Source organism: Geotrypetes seraphini, chromosome 5 (genome assembly GCF_902459505.1).
Source record: "Geotrypetes seraphini chromosome 5, aGeoSer1.1, whole genome shotgun sequence".
Taxonomy (NCBI): domain Eukaryota; kingdom Metazoa; phylum Chordata; class Amphibia; order Gymnophiona; family Dermophiidae; genus Geotrypetes; species Geotrypetes seraphini.
The window spans coordinates 13,973,524-14,000,448 of record NC_047088.1 but is presented as its reverse complement, the minus strand read 5'-3'; the positions used below and the strand labels follow the sequence as shown (position 1 = coordinate 14,000,448).

The window sequence follows — 26,925 nt, the reverse complement described above, 5'->3', positions numbered from 1 at the left end:
CTGTATAGGACGCCCGAGACAGTACTACATATATTAATTATAGAGATGAATGTTTTCCTATATCACTGGACAACAAAGGTTTTGCTTCTTCAACACTTTAAGGTGTATCTTACAGATTTTTGGCTGCTGATCATGAAAATCACATTTAAAATTACGTATCACATACTGTTTTAACCAAAAAGTACATTTTTACAATTTCTTCAGGCTAATGCAATTAATAATTAATAACTAATGGCAAGCTTAAGGAAGGAATTTTTGTCGGTCCGCAAATCTGACACATCAATAATGACAAGAGATTTGAAGGTCTGTTAAGTCGTGCCAGAGAAAATTGCCTGGAAAGCATTAAAGAATGTCGTTGAGAATTTTCTTGGCAGTTACAGAGCACCAAACTATATTCACCTGGCTGACAAACTTCTCAGAGCATACAAAACCATGAAGTGCAACATGTCACTAAAGATGCACTTTCTACATTCACACTTGGACTTCTTCCCTGTAAATTTTGGTGCGGTCAGCGACGAACATGGTGAAAGGTTTCACCGGGACATTGCCACTATGGAAGGTCGATGAAGCAAAGTATGAAGGTTTTTGGTATTCTTTGCTCTTCTACAATATCCATCTAACATTGGCAATGTAATCTCTTGTTCCTTGACCTTTTCTGAAACCAGTTTGAACTTTGGGTAGTTCTTGCTCAACATATGATTGTAACCTTCATTGTATTATTTTCAGCAATATTTTGCTGGCATGTGGAATTAATGCAATCATTCTGTTTTAATGCAATCGGACTGTTTGTTACAGTTCTTGGCGTCACCTTTCTTCTGTATAGGTATGAATAGTGATCAAACCGGCTATGTCACTTGAAGCCCAAATGATGAAATTGCAACTATCTTACTTTGGTCACACCGTTAGAAGAGAAAGATCATTGGAGGAGGATATCATTTTTGGGAAGATTGAAGGAACCAGGCGAAGAGGGCGACCTGCAACCAGATGACTTGACACTTTCAAAAACAACCATGGGGATGATGCTGGAAAACCTTACTGGACTAGCACAAACTGATTTATTTTTAGATCTATAATTCATTAAGTCGCTAGGACTCGAACACAAATCAATGGCACCTAACAATGTTTTCCTGGTTAAATCTAAGAAAGACTGATCAGGAAGTGCAAAACTTTGCAGGATGTTAACATCTTCAAAAGGGTGCCCTTAATCCAATGGTAGTCAGAGAAAAGCAAACCTTTAAAGTTCATTGACAGAGGAAATACTTGTGAAGCTGGGCCCATTTGCTGAACCCACAAGTACTTTTTAAAAAGTATGTAGGGCTAGGAAAATAAGCTTCCCTTTGAAAACCTGAAGCTGTCTAGTGCCACTGGTACTTCAGTAACTGTGAACTTTGTAACTGCTTATAGATATTGAAGGGAATTTTATACGGATCACCCAGTTTGGAGGATAAACTGAAGCCTGTTTCATACAGGCACAGAGCTGCCTGTGTCTCTCTACAAAATACTAAGGGTAAGCTGGCAGAAATTGTGGTTAGACCGAAGTCATGTTAGCATTTTAGTACACACATGTACATTTTAGACACTCCAGCCCTTTTTACCTGTTTCTGATGTTGTATTGAGGATAGGAGGTGGATCACAGGTGTCAGTTCCGATGTTGTGGCTGAGGATTTTGTGGATCTGGCCCTGGCTGGGCCCAGGTCTGTTGCTGTACTGTCGTTCCTTATCTTTCTGTGATGCTGTAGCGGCTGTCTGCTCCGGTGTTGTGTGTATAAGGCAGATCTTAGCTGGAGATGGGTGCTCTGGCTGTGCTATCTGGAGCTGGCATGGAAAATCCTTGTCACATCATATCCACGGCTGTCATCCAATGCCAGCGTTGAAAGGGTCGATCTCAGCTTGTTTAAAGACATTAGAATTTGAACTATTCGAAATACGGATAGTTTAATCTGACAGGGTCTTATTTTTATTTAACTTTAATTACTTTTTTGGTTTTTATTGATTCAATTTTGTTATTTTGTTTTTCTTTTTAACCCTTAAATGGTTGTAATTATGTATTTATTTGGTCTTTCTTTATCCTTTTTTTATATCCTTAGTATGTAAGCAATTGTTTATACAGGTGCTTTAGTCAGATTGTGAGTCCATTTGACAGTTAATTAAGGATGTTTTCCAAGCACCTAATATTAGATATTTCATTGTTTGGGAACTACTGTGAACTTCGAAGAGGTATTGGCAGTGTACACCAAAAAATTGTATCGTATGCATATTTTATGAAGACCACATATATTGCAACCCTGCCTCAGAATGCATGTACTTGCCACCTTCAGTACTTTTACAAACACAACCCCTGAAGTAAGTTTATGACACTTTATATGAGGAACAAGTTTATAAAATTACCTCCCAAGACAAAAAAGGGGAGACACATCAAAGTGAAAGAAATAGCTGAAGTAGTGGTTCTCAAGCAGTGTGTCATGGCACTCTGTTCCAACCCTAGGTCTTGTGTAAAAGCCACGTACACCTGCTGATTGAAACAAGTACAGAGCAGGAAACCAGAGATTTGAAATTTCTACTGCTGCTTCCTACTAGTTCTGGGTTGGAAACATTGGGTCCTGCTCTGTTCCCCATGAATGCAATCACTGCCACTGCTGGATGAAGAGGAAGCATCATCTTAAAGGAGGAACAAGCAAGGAAAATCAGAAAGGGTAAAGAAAACAGCTGAGCCAGCAAAGGGAGGATATGAATTGAGGGAGAGGTTGAATCTAGAGGGTATGAGAGGGAGGAGAGGAGCCTGAGGGAATGAAGAGAGGAGAACAAATCTGAGTGTGTATGACAGAAGAAAAGCCTGTCATGACACTGAAGGATCCCCCAACCCTCCATCTTGTAATGCTCATATATGCACTGTATCATAAATGAGTACTGCACTGTATATTTCTGTAGTTGAGGAATTCTGAGCTGAAGCAAATGTGTATTTTAATTTTTCACCCTTGTTTTCTTGTCTGCTAATAGCAGCCTTGGTGAAAATGAAATCATCATGATGTGTTGGTTCTACCATCCCCTTATGAATCAGCATAGACATTTTTTCCTACCTAGAGGGGAAGTAAGGTTTCAGCTTTTGACTTTACTGGTTAGTTATTTGGGTAAAATCCCTGTAAATTTGTTGCCATTACTGGTGAGAAGACGGAAAGATATTCTTACCTTTGCTAATCTTTCTTGTAAACCCACACTCTATTCCTGAACAACTAGGTAGTCAATCCCATCTCACAAGATCTCTTGTAGGAAGCTTTGTTTGCATAGTTTTGCTCCTCCTCCCTTACCTCTAGACTGCCCTCTAACTTCCAGTGCGTGAAAGCAGACAGCCACTCCTGTAGAGAACAGAGAAAGGGGAGGGGTAAGGAGAAACTCCCCGAGAAACAAGTCTAATCTGCTCATATCAATAATCATCATAATAAAAACAGGCAAACATTTCTTGGAACAGAACAAACAATGAAACAATGCAACAAGGAGACTCAGCCTACACTAAAAGTATGGGGGCACATTAACGAGATACTTCCTTGAAGCAAAGTGCCAGATATTTGTGGATGTTATTCTTGATAAGGCTGGTCAAACAAACAGGAAATCCAACTTATCGGTGCTACATATTGAGGCAGAAAACTGGCAAATCAGTATCTTCCAGAATGGGCTTCAGCAATAGTGTGTGGATTTACAAGAAAGAAGATTAGCAAAGGTAAGAACCTAATCTCTCCTTCTTGTACAAACCCACTCTATTCCTGAACAACCAGGACATAACAGTGCAGTCCCTCAACTTTGGGTGGGAATGATGAGCCAGCTGCAGGACCTGAAGTGCTCCAGGTCAGGTTTTCTAACAACCCTCTTTGTATTCATACCCATATACACTTCTAGACACTCTTGAAGGTATAATGAACATGTTTATTGGTGTATAGCAGTGGTTCCCAACCCTGTCCTGGAGGACCACCAGGCCAGTCGGGTTTTCAGGATAACCCTAATGAATATGCAAGGAGCAGATTTGCATTCCTGGCACCTCCATTATATGCAGATCTCTCTCATGCATATTCATTATGGCTATCCTGAAAACCCGACTGGCCTAATGGTCCTCCAGGACAGGGTTGGGAACCACTGGTGTACAGGACCTGAGTCTGTTCCTTCACAAGCTCAGAGAAACCAAAACTTTTAAGTTCAGCCTCTTAATCCAGTGTAACAGTTTGTTTTAAAGACAGTATCAATTCTCATTCAGTGCTTAATCAGTTAATTAGCTCTTAGCAATTTCAAAACCAGCGTGGCTTACCTCAGCCACACCAAACATTAACTGTTCCTGTCACAGTAGTGTTAGGCTCTTCAGAAGACAGCCTCAACCAAATAATAATTGGCTTACCTTAGCCAGCACCTTTACTGTCCAAGCTTCCAATACATTCAGCAGGCTTCTCATCCAGCCAAGCACAACACCACTCACCATACCAGCTCTTCCAAGTAATCATTATTAGTCTTCTCAGCTTCCCCCGGGGCTCTCCTTAACCCAGGCTTCTGAGCCTTCTCTGCTCAGGGAAGTCTCTTTGTGAAGGCTCTCACCTTCTCACAGGTGACCCTCTCCTAGGGCCTCTTACGGGGACCTCCCAGAATGAATCCCAGACTAGGCATATGAAGCTCTTCCTGCTTGGGTTCCACCCCATGATTCAGCAGGGTAGCCTGTTCAGCAGGGTAGCCTGTTCATGCAGTTCAGTGCCACCTGCTGGATGAGGGTTGAGCTCTGAGCTACAAAGCTCAATGCATTCTGGACCCTGTAGTTTACCCACTAATTGGCCAGCGCCCTCTATTGCCCATCAACATAACATCACTACTCGTGAGGGAAAACCCTGACTCCCTCACAACAAGCTTAATTAATAAAGTCATATTAATAAAGTCACGGGGAAATTCTTGCCCCAGAGGACCCTGTTTTGAGCTTTTATAGGATTTTCACGTTGAATCACGGCTGCACATTGCTAGGGACGCACTTGAGCTGCTCGCCGGCTCTAATTTGGACTTTTTGGATGGTCCTCAAAAGGACTGTGCAGCAGAACCCCCCGAAGGAGCAGAGGGGGCTAAAGACAAACTACCACCTCCCCCTCATGCACCATGTGGCACACAGATGCTTCTCTAACCGCCACTGTTTTCTATCAAAAATGAGATGTTTTGAGGCAGATAAAAGCTTTTAAATTCAAATCAGGAAATAATTTAAATTGAGAAATTCAAAATGGCCACCACAGGAGTTATTTTAGCGCTAAAATGGCCCTGGAAATCCATTCTTGAAAAATTTAAAAACGGCGATTTTAAGATTTTGGGGGTAGAGTGGACATAGGACTAACCTCCAAACCACCCAGATCCTCCAAAATCAATCTCACAAGATGTCAGCCTGTTACTCATTGTGCTATGCTGGGAGTGGCAAGATTGAATCTGAAACAGCTTACAGGGAGATCCTCTGTCTCAAGAAGACTGGAACCTGGACTGCCTGTTTATTCTGACTGCCTCTTAGTCCACCAAACCGGCTGAAGATCTCCACCTCTCCCAGAACCAGTGCACGCAAACAGGTGGAGAAACACAGTCGGTCCCGATCCTGGATAAACTGCCACAGAACCTGTGCTTGAACCCATTAGCGGACAAACCTGGGGTGAGCTATGCTCCTAAGGGAACGGTCCCCTAGCCCCGAACTGTGAATGCAGGCTGTCCAGATGGGTGTACTGTAAAGCAACCAATCCTCTGGAAGCAGAGTCTGCGATCTCCCGCAGACAGAGCTGTCTCTTTAAGGGATCTTCTGCAGTATAAAAAAGAAATCATGCAAAGTAGCAAAAATATACCGAAGGAAAGAAAAATAAACATAAGCAAAAAAGACTAGCTCCTACAGTCTCGCTTGTAGGAAGACAACTGGAAGTTGGAAGGCAGTCTAGAGATAAGAGAGGAGGAGCAAAATTAGGCAAATGAAGCTTCCTACAAGAGATCCTGTGCGATGGGATTGACTACCCAGTTGTTCAGGAATAGAGTGGAGTTGTAGAAGAAATGCACATTATTTAGAGTAGAATCATGAGTCCCCAATGCTACTGTCCACTTAAGACAAAACAGTGAAAATTTGGTGCAGCTAAAATCTATCCCCTCCCAACTGAGATTCCAGAAACATTAAATACTATTCAAATGTAGCAGGTTTTAATGCTGGCCAGATGCTCAAAACACAAATTAGAAAAATTATACTTACATACTCCATCATATTGCTAGTTTCACATTTTCTTTTACTCAACTTCCAGTGCAAACCAAGCTGAGGAAGTACATTAAACATTCTAGTGTTAATATATGCTATTAACAAAATTCATGTCACTAATTTTTCCCATCTCTTGTAAAAGACAACACTACAATTTAGAACCTGCAGTTTTTAAAATGTGGGTTTGCAGGAAACCTATACCATAATGCTCGATTTTTCAAAACCCTTTTAGAGCCAATGCATTCATAACTACTAGACCAAAACAAACAGAATCATATAGAAAAAGCTCTTACCTTGTGATATAATCTGTTATTTTCCCATTCTAATAGTTTCTGAATTGATCTTCTAGTCTGAGGAAGAAAGTCAAAGACTTAATGGAGCATCTATCAGGATCACAAGCAGAATTGTCTGTAGCACACATTTATTTACAGCTGGCCAAAAACAAAACGAAAACTAGGAATGAGACCAGGAGAGGAAGCTCTAATTTTTAAAAAGCCCATACCTTGGACTTCCTATAGCAATCAGTGAAGGATTGAAAAAACCAGAATGTAGCAGCAGAGCCAGCTCAAGGATAGTGACGCCCTAAGCTAACTTATTTTGGCAGCACCCTGATCTAATTGCTTCCGACACCTCCCTCCCTCCCCCTGCAGGTTTGGCATCCCTCACCCCCACCCCCTTGGTCCAGTCTCTCTTTTCCCTTCCTCTGTCCGACACTAATTCCTCACATACCAAAATAGCAGATGGCAGAAGATAAAGACATGAATGGTTTGGCCAGTCTGCCCAACAGACTGGATGATTAAACAATACTAAATGCAATATAAAATACCTGCTTTTTCTTTGTTGCTTCTGGGGCACAGACTTTAGAAATCTGCCAAGTATTATCCTTTGGTGGCGACCAATGTAAATGTTACAGGATTGTAGGGGAGTGAGAGGTGAGGGAGCAGTGCTGGACCTGTTGGGAAAGAGGGAGGAGGGAGAGAAAGGGGAGAAACTGGACCAGTGGAGGGGAGAAAAGGCAACCTGTAGACTGGTGAAATCAGAGACTGGGTATTTTGGCACTCTTAATCACTGGTGCCCTGGGCAAAAGCCTCACCTACTCCCATGATTAAGCTGGCCCTACATAGTAAATGGTCCATCCAGTTTGCCCAAAAGTTAAATTCATTACTGAAGCATTATCGAACAATTCAACAGTATTATTACATTTCACTCACTAAATTAAGAACATAAGCAATGCCTCTGCTGGGTCAGACCTGAGGTCCATTGTGCCCAGCAGTCCGCTCACGCGGCAGCCCAACAGGTCCACTATATGATTTATTTAAAATATGTATTACTTGCATTATACACGAGTTCTAAGCAAGGTACAATAAAAACACAGAGTCAAATGTCATCTTCCCCTTCCTCAGTGAAATAAGCAAGACCTGGTATAAAATATGCATATTTGCTCCTGACCTGACCTTGCCATTTTATTCTAATCTAATCTGGGATTTGAGCTGCACTATGCCTAAATAGGTGCAAGACAACTTACAGTACAATTTTAAGAGTCATAATTTAGAACGGTACAAAGGCAGCTACAGGAGACGCATTAAGAAAACGGTTTAGGGAAAGGTACATTAGAAGAAGATAAAGCAGTACCGTTTATGGAGTGGATCTATGAGGCAGAAGGTAGAGATAAGTTATAGTCCACAGTCAGGTGGATGATGGTAAAAAAATCTCTGCCCTGCCCACTCCAGCCCATCCCAATTTATCTTGCCACATACAGACCGTAGAAGTCTATCCAACATTGCCTTCACTTTCCCACTACTGGAGTTGCTGCTGCTAAACAAAAAAAGCATGTCTAATCTCATCCTTATTTTCCTATCCCAATAATGGTTCCAGTCAGATTTCTACATATTCCCTTCCATTTCAAAGTATATTAACTGGATAACTTTCCTGGGTAAAAAGACCTGACTGTAAACTGCCCTCCACGTATGAGGCTAAAATCCCATGTTGCTTCTACAGTGTGCACACTTACCTGCATTAAATTTGGGCAAGGAAAACAGTGTGAATAAGTAGAATTTCCAGAAGTGAATACATCATATTTCCTCTTCTTGGCAACTCACACAAATAGATCTCCCAGGATTACCAGGTTAGGGAAGATTGTGGCACAATGTGAGATCTAATTAAGAACCTTGTCTCCTATTGTGTTCCAATTGCCAGGTGGTCTATAGCAGTGTTTTTCAACCCCTTAGGGATACGTGGGCCGCTTGTTGGGGGTACGCAGCCTGGCTGCCACAGAGGATATTCCCTGCCTGACCGTCTAAGCTGCAACTATTGCCAGGGATTCTTCCTTGCAGCCCGCCCCACCCGCTGAAACCGCTGCTGGAGATCCCTGTCCACCCTCTTGTCCATCAAAGCTGATCCCTCCTTGCTTCCTGCCCCACCCGCTGCCAGGGTTCCCTGCTCCTCCCTCCCTCCCAAAGCCAACCCACAGGGCTTCCCTCCATCAGAACTGATGTCAGAGGAAAGCCTTCCGGGTCAGCGGGGCTTTTCCCAGTTACCTCCTCACTCATTCTTCCTTCAGTGACTTCAGGGGGGACGTGCAGCAGGCAGCGATTCACACGCTGCACATAGATGACCTGGAAACCTTCTCTCCGACATCAGAGCTGACATAGGAGGTAAGGCTTGTGGGTCAGCCACGTGTAGCATGTGAATCGCTGCCTGCTGCGCATCCCCCGAACAAGCTGCTGAAGGCAGAAGGAGCAGTGCGGTTTGAACAAGAGGACAGAGGGAGAAAGGAGGGGGAGAGGGAGAAGGAGTGTATTGGGACATTGGAGGGGTAAGATTCTTGGACAATGACTGGAAGGCAGGGAGGGGGAGGGGCACAAACTCAACACAGAAGAAACGGGGGCATGAACATGGAACACAGAAGGGAGGGAGGAAGGGGGCACTAACTTGGGACAGGAGGGAGGGAATAGAAAGGGAGAATTGTTGGGCATCAGTATGTGAGTGAGAGGGAAAGGAAAAAAGAGGAAAATTGGGCATAGAGAGAAAAAGGAGAGAGGTAGAGATGCATGGGGAGAGAAGGATGAGAAATGTTGGATATGGTGGTGGAAAGGGAACAGAGGGACAAACTGAAGGTACTGATAGGGGGGGAGGAATGTTGAACAGTGATGGAGGGAGAGATGTGGCATGGTGCAGCAGTGGGGTGATAGGAGAAATGGACATGGAGCTTATGGGCAGTGCTGAAAAATGCTGCACATGATACGGGGGATGAGAGTGGGAGAAATGTTGGATGTAACAGTAGGGGGGGTGGGAGAGATGCCTGGATCTTTCAAGATAGATGGACATGAGAGAGAGGGAGGGAGATTTGTTGCCAATAGGGGTGGAGGAGAGAGGAAGAAAAATTGGACTCACTGGAAGGACAGAGAGAGATGTTTGTTGGGGAAGAGAATGAGGCCCGGAGGAGAGGAAGTGTGCAGGAGGCAGAGAGAGAGAGATGGATGGGGAGGGCAGAAAGGAGGGAAGGAGAAATGTCATACTCAGGGGAAGTGGGAGAGGGCAGAGTAAAAAGTTGAACTCATGGAGGGAGATAGAGAGAGAGAGATGTTGGTTGGGGGAGGGAATGAGGACTAGAGGAGAGGAAGCGTGCAGGAGGCAGAGAAAAAGATGTTGGACTGGGGGAAAGGAGGGAGAAATGTTGGATGTGGCAGCAGAGGGAGTAGAAGAGATGCACCCTGGATTTCTCTCTCTTTCTCCACTCCCTTTGCAGGAAGGGAGGGAATGAAAAAAGGACAGTGAGAGAGAGAGAGAGGGAGACATGCTGCCAATGGGGCTGGAGAGGAAGAAAAGTTGGACTCATGGAGGGACAGAGAGACATGTTGGTTGTGGAAGGGAATGAGGTCCGGAGGAGAGGAAGTGCGCAGGATGCAGAAAGAAAGAAATATTGGATGCACAGTCAGAAGGAAGTGCAACTGGAGACTCATGAACTTACCAGACAACAAAGGTAGGAAAAATGATTACTTTCAATTTATTGATCAAAATGTGTCAGTTTTGAGAATTTATATCTGCTGTCTATATTTTGCACTATATTTGTCTATTTTTCTATAGATGTTACTGAGGTGACATTGCATATTTTAGGTGCGGGAGACATTTCTGGCGTCTCATTTGAAAGAAGTCTGATCGGTGGGGATACACCCTGAGGCACCAGATTGTGAAACGCTAGCCACCATTGATGTACCGATCAGCTGAAGACAAGTGGAAAAGTTTTTCTTCTATCTCTTTTTTATTAGTAAAGCACAACATAAAGCTTTTATTTCATTGAAGGTTTTTTGCCAATGAGGTGATCGCTCAATCACCTTTAGCAAACCACTTCGGTGGAGGTGGGAGGGCCCTTGTTTGAGGCTTTTTCCTTCATTTTCAGTCATTTAACAGCCTATGCTGTTCTTAAATTAAACTACAAGACATTACAGCATCACTACTGAAAGTGTTTACTATTTCATACAATTTGTTTTCATAACATCTGAGTCATTTGTGGTGATTGCATATTTTAAAGTCAATTGCCTTGACCTCTAGGATAAAAACCCGAATATAAATTATAATTAATATTTTCTCTACATACAGTGTGCTTTGTGTTTTTTTTAATTTTATGGTTACCATTATGTATTAATAAGATTATATTGTGTGCATATGAAAAATGGATGGAAGAAATTGCATTACAATTAGTACTATTATTATGGGGGTGTAGTCAGGGGAGGAGCTTGGACGGGGATACTCGATTGGTATTTGTTAGGGTTAGGGAGTACTTGGCTTGAAGAAGTTGAGATTTGCAGAAATTTAAAAGCAGTTTAACTAAAATATAATTTTAACAGTTCTCTACTTTGACCCTATCTTTGCCACCAAACTCTTTCTTCTTATCCCTCTGTGTACTTCCCTTTTATTTTCTTTTTCTCTAAAATTGTATTTCTCCCCCTCTTCCCTATTGTTTCCTGTGACTTTAAAAAGTAGTTACCCTTGTATGTCTTGTAATGAATTATGTATATTATGTTACTTTTACTATTTGTACAACGCTTTGTACCTTTGGTTAAGCGTTTAATCAAACAAATGAATAAACTTGAAACTTGAGAAACACTGGTCTATAGAGCAGTAGTATGCCTAAGTCTTTCCCTCATTCAAGGTTCCTCATCTTACAGAACATATATTCTAAACCCCGATTTGTGCAGCTATCTAGATTTAGTGAAAGAAATGATTTATATGCTAGGAGGTGGCCCCCACATCTTTCGTATTTTCTGTGGGAGTGGATCATTATGCATCATGGAGGGAATAGATCTGCCAAAAGTGGGGATTGTCCTCCGGTATGCAATTATTTCTGCTTGGCTATTGGTGATCAAGTCATTTATGAGAAGAGTCTTATGACAGACAGCGCGAGCATTTAATTATTCTATTGGTATGTAGCTCCCGGCTGAAGGAATCTTATCAATGCAGGTGATTTGCAGTAAGTTCTTATGTTCCATCCTTTTATATTGGTGGGTTAACTAGGGTTTCCATCTTCTCCAGCTCAATATCACTTCCAGTAATTTTGGGGTTCCCATTAAAGATGTGGTCTGGCCAGGCGGGGCTTTGTGCTCCCGCCTATGGTCATTCTAGTTGAGGGTTTACGAACCCAATCAAGGAGTATATATCTTGGGATGAAGTTGGTATTGTATGCCCATGCTACCACATTTATGTTAACTAAGGACAGGCCTATTAGCATGAGGCATGATAAGAGTTGCCAATTCATCCTATATCCACTATTAACCTGTGTGCTATGATGTTGTCTATTGTTTGAGTGGCTATCTGTATAGCTACTCTACTCAGAGGCTTATACCCTTTATGTTGGATCGGGGGGTGGGGGGGCACTCTAGTAGGGACTACGTTGTTGAATGCTATGCCCAGTACCTTCTCACTGCACATTAATCGTTCCGCTAGTCCTGGAGATAAGGGTATGTATTTTCCATGATGAAGTTGTGCAGTATATCCTGGCCTCCTCAGTTCTCATGAAGGGCTGCACATAGGGCCCCTTTTGCCAACAGGAGATGCCTGCCTAGCGGCCCTTTAAGGTCAGGCCCAATGATCCAGGATGGTTGGGGATGTGGCTTCCCACGACAACAAGGCTGAAAGTCTTGGTGTGGTGAGGAGGGATAAGATGGCAGCCCCCTTTGTCCTCACCATGCTGGAGCCTGGACGGAGTAGCAATGAAGTCTTAAGCTATCTGTATTCGCCAATACAAATCAGTACTCCTCACCCCTTTTTAATGAAATAGGTTATGCAAAGCCTGGGGATCATCATCATTCTGGCTTTTTTTCTGCTTTTCTTTGCCTCTCTACCTAAACTCATGGGGGAAAAAAAAGCTGCCTGCTTGAGGGACAAAGCATTCTCAATAGATGAAGATATACCCTCAATAAAAAAGTTTGAAAGCAGGATGGTGGAGCAGATGTAATTGACACACACTGGTCAGTAGTGTCTCAGCCTTGCATGGGAAGATATTTTAGCAGCTCTCCTTCAGCTCATTTGAGTTCAAAGTGGCCCCGACTTAAAATTAGTGAAGACCACTGCCTAAAGCCTAGATAAATCTGTAATATTTCAATCTAGTATAACTGACCTGATGAAGAGAGGATAACTTTCAAAAGCTTGTTGCAGATCTATTGTTGGTTGGAGTAATATCAAAATCAATGCTTTGTTCAACTAACCTATTAAAATCTTTCAACTGCTTGTTTCCAAGGTGTATAACTGTACAGCAAAATTATATTACAGTGGACATTTATAACCCACACATACCCCATAAGCTCAGTGTGGTTTATAACCTAAGAAATTGGACATACCCAACAAAATTGATACCTTTAATAAAAACAATTAAAACATTCAGCATGAAAAGAACCTCTGAAGTTATTTAAACATTTTTCAAAATATTTTGTAATTAGATATTTGTTTTAAGTTGACAGGTAATAAATTGAACCATTTTTCGTTACTTGATATTAAAATAGTGAAGTCAATTCTTTTGGGAGATGGATAGCTATCATGATTTTTTTACTGGATAAGCATAAGATTAGACATTTAATTTGGAACTAAACCAAGAATGAGCTAAATCAAAGAACCAGTAAAGCTTCATCAGCATAGGAGTGACTCTCTCAATTTTGAGGTTTTAAAAATCAAGCACACAGCCGTATTGTGTAAGGGGTCTAGAACGATTTAGCGCAGCCAGATCAGCACAGTGTGTAAAATAGAGGAAAAATAAACGCACATGCCTGAATGGATAATAGACATTCTCAAAGTTGTTTATTCATTAAGGGTTGAGCAAGTCCTTTTGTTTTTCCTAAACTTAAATTTACCATACCCTCTTACTTAACCTGGCCGACAGGAAGTATGATTACTTGCTAATATTCAAAACGATATCCAGTTCCCTCTTCACAGTGGGCTCATCACTCCTCAGGCTTTAAAGTGCAATCTACTACTACTACTACTACTACTATTAATTATTTCTATAGCTAACAGACGCACGCAGCGCTGTACAGAGTCACAAAGAGTAAGAAAACAGCCCCTGCTCAAAAGAGCTTACAATCTAAACAGACAAGACAGACAAAAAAGATGTCATGGATATAGTTAAGGGGAAGGGTTAATCAGCTGGCTGGGTTGGAGGGCAGAGGAGTAGGGTTAAGGATTGAAAGCTATATCCAAAAGGTGGGTTTTCAGTCTGCTTTTAAACAAGGGAAGGGGCTTGACCGACAATCTATATTCAGATTTCAGGAACTCAAGAGTCATAAGAAATAATTCAGCAGCATGCATGCCTATCACCTACAAAAATAAGAATATCCAGATTGCTGCTGAAAATTAATTGATGAAATCTCTGAAATATCTAGAAGTTGGTGTGTAGACATTTTGCCCTGATTCTATAAAGGGCACCTAAGGTATGCCTAAAGTTAGGCATACTTTAGGCGTCCAATCTAAGTAGTTAATGGGCCAAGAGTTTTAACAAGCAATAATTGGCACTTAGGCATCCAAAGGATGTAGACGCAGCCAATTTCATGGACGCCCAGGTTTAAAACTCACACCTAACTCAATAGGCGTGGGTGTGGAATGGGCATGGTTTAAGCAATGACTCAATTTGAGCGTCCTTTCATTCATTTACATATCACTGAGCGACCTAGGGCGTCCATTGCATGCCTATATTGTAGGTGAATGAAAACCAATCTACTTTTGAGCTTAGTTTGGGCTTCAAATATATCTGAGTTCTATGGATGGAACTTAGGCACTCTTTAGACGCTCTTCCGAACTTAGGCACAGTTTGGATGTCCTTAATGCGATCTGCTAAATAACTCTCTGGGTTTTTATTTTTGCTTTATTAAGCTCAAAATACATTTAATAAGGCACCACATAAATGGGGCACATCAAAACAGATATATTGCATGCAAAACCTATTTTTGTGGACAATCAGCAATGTTATTTGCTAATTTGAGGAAAAGATCCATTAACTCAAGCACAGCACATGAAAAACATAGCTTTAGTTTTCTTGCTAAAAAGCTACCTTTTTTTCTGACTAAACAGTGCTCCAATCAGCTCATTCTTGAAAGCAAAGAAAGCACATGACAAAAATATATAGATTGCATACATAACTTCATTTGCAAAAGCTTAAAAACAGAAAAAAACTGATACAGACCTTAGCATGGCTTCTACTTAATTGCAAATGGAGGTTTGCACCTTGATGATCATCAAGGTGCACCTACAAGGTAAAATGGCACAATTAAAATATGTGCTGGGATTTGAACCCATGACCTCTGGAGAGGCGCACAGGGATTTTACTTATTGAGCTATAGCAGTTTCCAGGCAGGTATCTCTGACTGCCTTGTGATATGATACCTTAGCAAATCTCTAAGCTATCATATCACAGGGCAGTTACAAACACCTGCCTGGAAGCTGCTATAGCTCAATAAGTAAAAGCCCTGTGCTCCTCTTCCAGAGGTCATAAGTTCAAATTCCAATCAGCTCCTCAGCACATATTTTAATTGTAACATTCTATCTTGTAGGTGCACCTTGATGATCTCACAATGAGGTCACCATTGTGCAGTTGCAAACCTCCATTTGCAATGAAGTAGAAGCCATGCTAAGGTCTGTATCTATTTTTTTCTGTTTTAAAGCTTTTGTAAATTAAGTTATGTATGAAATCTATATACAGTATAATCTCGTTATAACATACTCGCTTATAATGGAACCTCGTCTTTAATAGACGAGCACCTTTATAAACATACAGAAAATCATCGCATATAACGGACTCGGATATAATGGACAACCAATTTGGTCCCCAGAGCCGCTTTTAGCTTTAGTTTTATTCGGCTATAATGGGCATGCAGGCTCCGCCTACAAAGTGTGTGGCGTGCCGGTGATATAGTATCAAAATGCAGCCCAGAAGAAAATGACAGATTATTTTTCTTTTCAGTACAGTATGACATAATGCTTTAGAACATATTTTAGTGTTCTGGTTTTGCAATCATTTCGTGCCATACCAATGTTTTGCTGAGTTTTGTTATTGATGTTGCTGATATGCTTGTGCAGTGACTGTTGTTCATTGATTGTACGTTGTTTCAAGTTGACTTAAATAAAGTTTTAAAAGAATGCAATTCTTGATATAATGGACCATTTTTCCAGGGCCTTTGAAGTCCATTATAATGAGATTATACTGTATTTTTGACATTTGCTTTCCTTGCTTTCAGTAATGAGCTGATTGGAGCACTGTTTAGTCAGGAAAAAAAGCTGCTATATGTATAGCGGTATACATTGAGCTATATTAATGGAAGAAGGTTTCAGTATGAGTAATTAGTACTATTCTGAATGTGGATATTTATCCGAGTACTAATTTTGCACATAAAGTTCTGAGATTGTTTTAATAGTGACATTACATGATCGTATTTACAAGCAATACTCAATATTCTCACTGCCGTATTTTGTAATGTCAGAAGACGTTTTAGTTGTGATTTTGGTAAACCTGCATAGATCACATTACAATAGTCTAATTTTGAATTTATAAACGCAAAGAAAAGTTTCAGTAAAGATTCTTTGGTAAAAAAATTTAAAATCGCTTTAAGTCTCTGTAGACCATAAAAAACAGATTTTACCACAGCTGTTATCTGGGAAGTAAATAATGCTGAATCAATAATTATTCCAAGGTAACAAAATGAGTCGACTAATTGAATTTGTTTGTTCAAAAGTGTGGGAATCAAAAAAGGAATCAACTTCCCACCTGTTACCCAACAAACAGTAGTTTTTTTCCGGATTAAGGATCAGCCAAAGTGAAATCTTTGATAAACAAGTTTGCAAAAGAGAGGTCTGGTGAATTAGATGAAGTGTAATAAACTAGTAAGAAAAAAATCTTATGCTACATAATTGTTTAAGAAGCGCTAATGGGCTATGAAAAATTAAACAACAGTGCGATAGTAACGATGTACTAGTATCACTGTTTTTGAGGTGATCTATTAAAGGACTATCAACGGTATTATTTCTTTTTTGAAATAAGAATCCATTCCCCATTTCAAAACCTCAACATGGTTGCAGATCTTAAAAAAAAAAAAAAATAGATCACAAGATTAAAGAGGTCATTTTAGAAACATCTGCATTTGTGATTAGGGGCATTTTTATGTGTAGGCTGGATAGATTTGCCAATAGTGATTTCAGAAAACTCCATAGTAATTTCTAATGAATCACTCATGATCCAGGTGATTTAACTGTGCCTCCTTCTATTCTATAGCTAAGAATTTTGAACACTTAATAACAAAACATATCTACAATTAGTAGCTAAGGAGTCCTTCCCTTCCTTAGGTATTACTGTGATTGATGCATCAGGTGATACCTTTTTAATGGTCTACCAGAATACACTCATAACAAGCTTTTCAGAGATACAGTGTTTTTCCAATTAGTGCTAAAGGAAGGATGATGACATTTGTCTGTATAAGTAAAATGAATTGGTTTGCAGCAGTGGTCTCAAACTCGCGGCACGCCGGGTATTATTTTGAGGCTCTCGGTATGTTTATCATAATCACAAAAGTAAAATAAAACAGTTTCTTGATCATATATCTCTTTAGCTATAAATTACAATATTATTATTGAGACTTAGCCAAAAGGAAAGATTTATAAGCTATAAATTGTCATTTCTTTAATAAGACATTAACTATTTTTTTTCTGAGGCCCTCCAAGCACCTACAAATCCCAAATGTTGCCCTGCAAAGGGTTTGAGTTGGAGACCATTGGTTTACTGCCTTGGAAATAAATACTGCTCTGCTCTGGGTGGTTAACATGAAAGGCAGGTGTTTCCAAGCCAATCAAAGAATGGGGATGCTGTGGCATTAGGTGGCCCCCTAGCTCCTTCTTAAGGGACTGTTACTGTAACAGCTGGGTTAGGTGGTTCATAGACAAAACCGCGGAAGACAAAGGCGCGCGCCAACAACTGAGCGCAAGACGGAGGCGCGCACCGAAGAAAATGACAGTTTTTAGGGGGGGGGTGTTGTTGGGGAGCCCCCCACTTTACTTAATACAGATTGCGGCGGCGTTGTGGGTGGTTGTAACCCCCCTCATTATACTGTAAACTTAACTTTTTCCCTGTTTTTAGGTTACAACCCCCTACAACGCGGCGCAATCTGTATAAAGTAAAGTGGGGGGGTTCCCCCCCCACGCCCCCTGTCGGAGCCCCTAAAAACAGTTATTTTCTTCGGCGCACACCTCCGCGCTGCGCTCAGTTGTCGGTGTGCGCCTTTCTCTTCCGCAGTTTTGACCTGACACCGGGTTAGGTAGATGGAACAGGCAGAGTTATGAAATAAGGAAACTATTTCCCACCCAAGCAGTGTCAAATGAAGGTTCACAGCATCAGATCCTAACAGAAGCAGGTTCTCTGAGCTGGAAGAACCTGTTGGGGCAAAAATTAGAGAAACCCCCCATAAATATTGATGTGATAATCTAATCTACAATTTATTTGTATGGTTACACACTGTTCTTTGCTTATTTTGCAGTGACCTGATGAAGACAGCAGCGCTCATGAAAGTTAATTATACAATACAGCACATATATTGTTAGTCCAGTAAAAAGGTTAGCATCGCTAACTTGTTAATGCACTTGGATATGTAGAAATAACACTATAGTCAAGTTGCATTAATCACAAGATATGCTACTACTTATTGTTTATATCAAATAACTTCTTCTGAGAATGCTTGAATACATATTGCCTACCAACCATGAAAAAACACACTTCTGAGCAAATTACACAACTGTGAACCCTGTTCCATGATTTCTGTTCATCAATTTAAGGGAAAGGTCCTAATAAAAAAAGGGCTTTGTTACCTCAATCTTTACACATCGACCCAGCTTTATAACATTAACAGCAGTCATATATTGTCTCATTATAAAACTATACAATTTGTACTTACTCTTTTGTTTAAACAAACAACAGGCCATAGGCTGCAGCCCAATGTGCAACAGCAGCAAAGGCAGCCACAGAGTAACCATTTTACATTGACCGGGAGATTCTTTTTCAAACACGCATTCACGCGGCCAATGCTGGTCTTAAACTCTTCTGGAGCGACCTGAAACAATGGAGAACAGACTTCACTGGTGTGCACTAAGTATTCTCAGCTCAAAGTATACATGGATAATACCACAGAAGAATTACTTCAGCCACATTGGGAAGCTTATTTTTTTGGATTTATATCCTGTCCTCCTCCATAGAACTCAGAAAGGGTTACAATTTCACAAAACAATTAAATTGAAAAGTCTAATCGTGTACTTTAAGTTTCTCTCTCTGGCCCAATGGGCTCACAATCTCACTCGCTCCCCAATTCTATCTCAGCAACGCCGATTCCAATTACTGGCAACCTGCTACCAGCCATGCAGGCTTCCTTCTACCATGGTCCTGCCTGTGAAGAAAGAGGAAGTGACATCGTCTAGGGCGAGAGCGCAGTACAGGGAAGCCTACAGAGCCCATGCAGGCTGCTTGAAGATGTGCCAGCAGTGATTTGGGCTGCATAGAGGGGCGTGCCAAAGCCTCGGGCCACAGAGAAGGGAGTGCTGATTCTGCGCAGATCATAGGCTTGCCTGGGGAATTCTGCATTGCAGTTGCACAGAATTCTGCCAGGAGTTTTACTCTTAACATACTGGCTGACAGTCGGGAAGTAATTGTGAGGTGTCGTGCCAATATCAGCACTGATTAAGCCTACTGGACAATCAAAAGTAGGTGTCGCTATCAGCACCTAACTTTAGGAAGATTTTATAGAATCAGGGCCTGAATGACTAATTCTGAAAACAACAGACCTCTCAAAACAAAGAGTGGTGGGGTGGTAGGATTTGAATCTCAATTCATTTATCAATTGAGCTAGTTGAATTTTATTGCCACAGCAGTCTGTCAGGATCAACCCCCCCCCCCACACTCCCAAATACAATTGTTAAAACAAAGCAGAACCTTTTACGTACTGTGCAAAACTTCAAACCAAATTCCATAAAATCTGGAGAAACACCTGTTTTAAAGCCCCCTCTTTTTTTATTTATTCTAAAAGATGTTTGCCTACAATTTCATGCTGCCCCAGCCAAATTAGATAAGAATCAAAAACCCTGGCTGTTTCATACTGATTATGCCATCATAAATGATATTACAAACAATTATATCAATCAAATTCATTCCATTTCAGAAATAGTGTGGCTGCCATTCTAGATTGCTCAGTCAATATACAAACAAGGCAACACTTTCATACTATTTTTTTTAATTAGACGTCATCCACTTCTTGACCAGCTTTTGGGAGCTATCACTCCAACCTGCTCAAGAGTTTAACTCCCAAAAGCTAGTCCAATAAAAAACGACTACCTTATATTTTTCTGTTTGACTTTATTTTTGCTTATTTGGCAAATATCAAGAGTTTAAGGAAATCTGCGGCACAATTTTTAACTGATGAAAAGGGACATTACAACTTGTTGGGGTTGCTTCTGAAATGCTACACTTTACATACTGATACTAAAGAAGAAAAAGGACGCTAGCAGTAAATCTCAGGAAACAAAGATGGCAGTTAGAGACAAAATAGCCCATCTAATCTGCCCAGCAACATATAACCGTCCTTCATATTCTCATGCCTTCTGTTTAAGGTTGAAGATCGAGGTTTATACAAACAAACCGACTTGGACATACTAATTAAAGGGTGCTGCTTTCTTTTAAAATCTAATAAATGGGGGGAGTTTTCTTTTTGCGCTATCTGTGCAAGTGCTTTCAAATATGTTTTCTTTGATCCATCTCAGTTGACTGGTTTTTTGTCTCTAAAACGCCTTGATAAAGTATAAGATATAACAACCTCATCTCAAATATAGAATTATTCTCCTACCATTTCAGGCTGCCTCTTTTTCCTTAATTAAGTATTTTGATTATATTATGTTTAGTCACTTAATGAATCTTGGAACCCTTATAATTGAGGACTTGAGAATGACGGCAAATTTTTTTTTGATTTCTTGGTAACTGTATTCTTAATGTTATTGTTTTCAAATTTCTGTCAATCTTTCTGTTCAAGATGATTATGCTTGGAAATGTATTTGAAAATTAAATAAAGATTAAATAAAAAATTAAAGAAACCAAACAAATCTATAATTCAAAATGGATTAAGAACATAAGAACATAAGAATTGATTCTGGAATGCTGTCAGAACTATGACCAGAATAATCATAAAGCATTTAACTCTAAAAAGGGAGACGAAGAGGAAACTAGATAAGATACTAAATAGAGCAGCTACAAGTCTGTGTGAGGTGTGGGGATGGAAGTCCAGGTAAACAATTCCTAAATTAAAAACATATCATATCTGTTAAGCATGTGAAAGAAGCTTTTACATCCAAAAGACATCTTGAGGAAGTGATGTCATCAGGAAAGATGGCAGCATAGTTTCTGTGCTCCGTCTTTGGCCTTAGCAAACCCCTATAATTGTGCTAACTGGCAGAAGTTCTCAGCTCCCTTCTAGCTGCATGGAGTTAGGATGGGTTAGTGTGAGTGTATGTGTGTGTGTTTCTGAGTAAGTGTGTTAGGGGGGTGTAATCAGGTTGGGCAGACTGGATGGACCATTCAGGTCTTTATCTGCCATCATCTACTATGTTATTATGTATGAGTGGGGATAGGGAATGGGACTTGTATACTGCCTTTTTTTCAGTTTTACAACCACACTCAGGTACTTCAAGCATTTTCCCTATCTGTCCCGGTGGGCTAACAATCTATCTAATGTACCTGGGGCAGTGGAGGATTAAGTGTTGGGATTCTCACTGGCGATTTCAAAACTTTTCGAAAAGAAATCAAAACCCTACTTTTCAAAAAATTTATCCAGATATCTTAACCCAACCCTTCCCCCTCCTCCTAGATAAATTCTCCCCCAAAACCTCCACTTAAATAATCTCTTCCTCCCCAAAACACCAACCAAGTTTTCAGATCCCTGAAATTAACGTAATCTTATTTGTACTCTAACTGTAATCTATTTGTTATATCACACAGTAACGTACAGTCAATTTAATATCCAATTTGCAAGTTCTTCTGGAATTAATCCAGCTACCTCTCCTCCCTTGTAACAAAAAAAAAAAACAAAAACCCCAAAACTGTTGTAACTTCACTGGAAATGTCCAGTTAGCTCTTTTGTAATCCGCCTTGAACTGCAAGGTATAGGCGAAATAGAAGTCCCTAATGTAATGTAATGTAATCTAATGGTATGGGGGAGGGTGGGGACGGACAGGAGGGGATGGGGTGGTTGGGTTGAGCAGAGGGGGGTAGGGAGATGGAGCAGGTTTGGCTGAGTGAAAATGAGGGGTGAACATCTGAAGATGGTCTCCTATAATGTGAGAGGCCTCAACTCTCCTTTTAAACGGAAGGCAATGTTTAAGGAATTTACAAGAGTGAAAGCTGACATTTGCTTTGTCCAAGAGACCCATTTGGTGAAGGCCCTTGAAAAGTATGTGGCATATACATGTTTCCCAGAGCGGTACTGGGCCTCTGCTAGGGGGATTCTATTGGCAAAAGGCTTGGGGTTTGAAGTAAAGTTAAAAGGGAATAGATTCCGTACAAACATAAGGAAGTTCTTCTTCACCCAGAGAGTGGGAGAAATCTGGAATGCTCTTCCGGAGGCTGTTATAGGGGAAAACACCCTTCAGGGATTCAAGAAAAGGTTGGATAAGTTCCTACTGGAACAGAACATACACAGATAAGGCTAGACTCAAATAGGGCACTGGTCTTTGACCTAAGGGCCGCCGCGTGAGCATACTGCTGGGCACGATGACCCAGCAGCGGCAAATCTTATGTTCTTATGATCCTGGGGGTAGATACCTATTGTTGATAGGGGATATTCAGGGAGAGCGGTATTCATTAGTTAACCTCTATGTTCCGAATGAGCAGCAGGGCTTATTTCTGAAGGACTGCCTACTTCTGATTTTGAATAGTAAGGAAGGCTCCCAGATATTGGAGGGAGACTTTAACCTCACCAGGGCTCCTAGTTTGGATAATTCTAGGCCCACTGCAAGCCATCACAGAAAAGATAGGAAATATTTAAGGAAATTGCTGGAGGAACTAAATGTAGTGGATATTTGGCGGTGGCTTCATCCCTTGGGAAAAGATTATACATTTTATTTGCATATACATCAGTTCTACTCCCACACTATCTTTTTTGGAGAGTTGTTGTCTTCTGTTCATGACTCAGGGATTGAATCTATAACTTGGTTGGATCATGCCCTGTGTGGGTTAAGTTACGGCACACTGGGGTGGACCAGGGGATCCGATATTTATGCCTCAATGAAAGCTTGCTAACGGACCTAGATCTGGCTGAGTGGATTAAGGGGTTTGTGGAAGAATATTTTCTCTTAAATGAGGGAAGGGAGGAATCGTCAGAGGCTATGCGGGAAGGGATGAAAGCCATAGTTTGGGGGCAAATTATCTCTTTAGTCTCCCATCATAAGAAATGTAAGCGGGAAGAGCAGATTCAAGAGTTCGGTAGTCCGTAATAAATTGGAGGATTTGGTAGTGGAAGAACTAGAATTCAAATTGTGGATGTTCAAACAATGTTTTTTTGAATTTAACAATAAAGCTAGTAGGAAGAGGAGGATGCAGAATAATGTCACACAGGTGCGGTCAGTGGAGGGAGCGCTCTATACTAAGACCACGGATATTAGACAGCAAATTGTCAAAGCTGGGAGTGACGGAGGATGTTTTGGAGAGTTATTTGGATTCTGTGCAGATGGGATGGGTTTCTGAGTATGATGCTCAGCGGTTAGACAGACCTATTACAGGGATAGAAATACGGCAGGCATTACATTCCATGAAGACTGGGAAGTCTCCGGGACTGGACGGGTTCTCAGTGGGTTTTTATAAGTGCTACTAGGATTTGCTTATCCCACTGCTGGTATGTTTTGCGAACTCATTGGGGGAGGGGTCCTCTGCCGTATTTTATGAGGTTGGCGGGGACTGTGGCACTTTTGAAAGAAGGCAAAGATCCGATGCACTGTGCTTCCTATAGGCCTATCTCACTGTTAGGCATGAATACCAAGCTCTTTACTAGAGTACTGGCTAATAGGATGATGAGCTGATTGCCAAGATTGGTCCCGTCGGACCAGTCGGGGTTTATAGCTGGGCAACATGTGGGTAACAATATCCGGCGCATGCTAAATTTGATGAAGTGAGCCCAGGTTTCTAGGCAGGAGATGGTGATTTTAGCCATAGATGCAGAAATGGCCTTTGATAGGGTGGCCTAGCCATTTATGTTTAAAGTGTTGGAAAAGGAAGGGTTTGGCCCCCTGACTACGCAGTTAGATACAAATTTCAGTACACCTCCCCTCTGGCATGCATGAAGATTAATGGGGGGTATTCTGTGCCGTTTTCTATTGGTAGGGAGATGAGGCAGGGGTGCCTTTTGCTCAGCGGGTTCAGGCTTCCATTGGAGGAGTTAGGGTAGAGGATAGGGAGTATAAATTATATCTGTTACATAGTAACATAGTAGATGACGGCAGATAAAGACCCGAATGGTCCATCCAGTCTGCCCAACCTGATTCAATTTAAAATTTTTTTTTTTTTTTTTTCTTCTTCTTAGCTATTTCTGGGCGAGAATCCAAAGCTTTACCCGGTACTGTGCTTGGGTTCCAACTGCCGAAATCTCTGTTAAGACTTACTCCAGCCCATCTACACCCTCCCAGCCATTGAAGCCCTCCCCTGCCCATCCTCCTCCAAACGGCCATACACAGACACAGACCGTGCAAGTCTGCCCAGTAACTGGCCTAGTTCAATCTTTAATATTATTTTCTGATTCTAAATCTTCTGTGTTCATCCCACGCTTCTTTGAACTCAGTCACAGTTTTACTCTCCACCACCTCTCTCGGGAGCGCATTCCAGGCATCCACCACCCTCTCCGTAAAGTAGAATTTCCTAACATTGCCCCTGAATCTACCACCCCTCAACCTCAAATTATGTCCTCTGGTTTTACCATTTTCCTTTCTCTGGAAAAGATTTTGTTCTACGTTAATACCCTTTAAGTATTTGAACGTCTGAATCATATCTCCCCTGTCTCTCCTTTCCTCTAGGGTATACATATTCAGGGCTTCCAGTCTCTCCTCATACGTCTTCTGGCACAAGCCTCCTATCATTTTCGTCGCCCTCCTCTGGACCGCCTCAAGTTTTCTTACGTCTTTCGCCAGACACGGTCTCCAAAACTGAACACAATACTCCAAGTGGGGCCTCACCAATGACCTGTACAGGGGCATCAACACCTTCTTCCTTCTACTGACTACCTGGGTAGTCAGTAGAAGGAAGTCTACTCTTATAGTCTCTTTATACAGCCCAGAATCCTTCTGGCAGCAGCCACTGCCTTGTCACACTGTTTTTTCGCCTTTAGATCTTCGGACACTATCACCCCAAGGTCCCTCTCCCCGTCCGTGCATATCAGCTTCTCTCCTCCCAGCATATACGGTTCCTTCCTATTATTAATCCCCAAATGCATTACTCTGCATTTCTTTGCATTGAATTTTAGTTGCCAGGCATTAGACCATTCCTCTAACTTTTGCAGATCCTTTTTCATATTTTCCACTCCCTCTTCGGTGTCTACTCTGTTACAAATCTTGGTATCATCTGCAAAAAGGCACACTTTTCCTTCTAACCCTTCAGCAATGTCACTTACATACATATTGAACAGGATTGGCCCCAGCACCGAACCCTGAGGGACTCCACTAGTCACCTTTCCTTCCTTCGAGCGACTTCCATTAACCACCACCCTCTGGCGTCTGTCCGACAGCCAGTTTCTGACCCAGTTCACCACTTTGGGTCCTAACTTCAGCCCTTCAAGTTTGTTCAACAGCCTCCTATGAGGAACTGTATCAAAGGCTTTGCTGAAATCCAAATAAATTACATCTAGCATATGTCCTCGATCCAGTTCTCTGTTCACCTTGACGTACATCCTGTTCACCTTGACGTACCCTGGGACATCCATAGAAGTTCTGATTGAGGAACTGAGAGCTTTCGGGATGTTGTCTGGCTTTCGGGCTAATATAAATAAGTAAGAGTTGTTGAATGTATTGTTATCAGATGGGGCTCAAGAAGAGCTTTGGGAGGTACTCCCTTTTCAATGGGTATGAAGGACAATGCAGTATTTGGGGGTTTATCTGGGACTATGGGCTCCAATCTGTTTGATCTGAATTATGGACCTCTATTGCGTCGTATTAGATAGGAGTTGGAATCTTGGAATAGGTTGAGTTTGTCTTGGTTTGGAAGGATTGAAGTAGTGAAAATGACGGTGTTACCTCAAGTTCTTTTTCTATTCCAGATGTTACCTATCTGGGTGGGGAGATTAATGAATCATTATTTGAGATTAATCATTAATGATTAATGAATCATTATTTGGGATTTTTCTTGTGTTTTGTTGGAAGAAAAGGATTCTGTCCATGCGTTTCTTTTGGATTTTTCTTTCATTGTTGTTCTCTCTATGTCCATAAAGTGAGCTGTAAGTAAAATAGCTAAGCTTTGTATTTATGTTTAAATTCTTTAAAAAGCAGGTACTAATTTATGTGTGTCAATCTGCCAACAAGATTTTTTAAATTTAATTTTTTTTAGGTTTGCAAGATACAGAATGAACATACATCCAAATCAGGAATGCTTTAGGAAACTCTGGCATCAGACAAACAATGTAGTTACTTGGAGAGTTTTTGTTTGTATCTTCAAAAGAAAGGAAGATAAGCATACAGCTTCTGGCTGCACAGTCCACATTGTAAAGTCGACATTTCCTTCAGGCTTCTTCCATTTCTTTTTAAACATCTTTAAAAGGGGTTGTAATATTTTACAGCAGGAAGCGAGAGACACTGCAAATAGAGGAAAAGCCTGAGCAAAGCCCAGCAGGCTGGATCTGCCTCCTTCAATCATCATCATCAGGACCTAATCAATCACTTGTCAAGTTAGATCACAATACAGGAGGGTGCACTTTATGGCCTATACTTTCCTCCATTGCAGGCTAATCTTTCCATATGGCCATCTTTGTTTAAAACTCAGGGCAGGAAGCTGCGGTGCTTTTCCTTAAGGTTCAGTCTCTCTCAGTCACCTGGAGCAGTCTGGGGTAATGTACCATATATGACAAGGTAACTTTTCCCAGTATAAAACTATTGCAAGAGATAAGAATAACAGCTATTTCTTCTGTCCCAAAGATGCATTTTGTAGTATTAAACCTGTA

At 41.2% G+C, this 26,925-nt stretch overlaps 1 protein-coding gene across 3 annotated transcripts in view; it reads right to left on the bottom strand.

Moving 5' to 3' along the window:
- The window catches only part of CHIC1 (cysteine rich hydrophobic domain 1), a 78,643-nt gene that overhangs the window by 38,233 nt on the left and 13,485 nt on the right, over window positions 1–26,925 (bottom strand). For 2 of the 3 annotated variants that reach the window (XM_033945613.1, XM_033945615.1), the window contains exons 3-5: window positions 18,652–18,807; window positions 6,526–6,582; window positions 6,230–6,289 (exon numbers count right to left, since the gene is read on the bottom strand). In XM_033945613.1, coding sequence (XP_033801504.1) covers window positions 6,230–6,289; window positions 6,526–6,582; window positions 18,652–18,807 — 273 coding nt within the window. Of the gene's footprint in view, window positions 1–1,595; window positions 1,890–6,229; window positions 6,290–6,525; window positions 6,583–18,651; window positions 18,808–26,925 lie in introns of all 3 variants that reach the window. The other variant, XM_033945614.1, reaches the window with a different exon arrangement.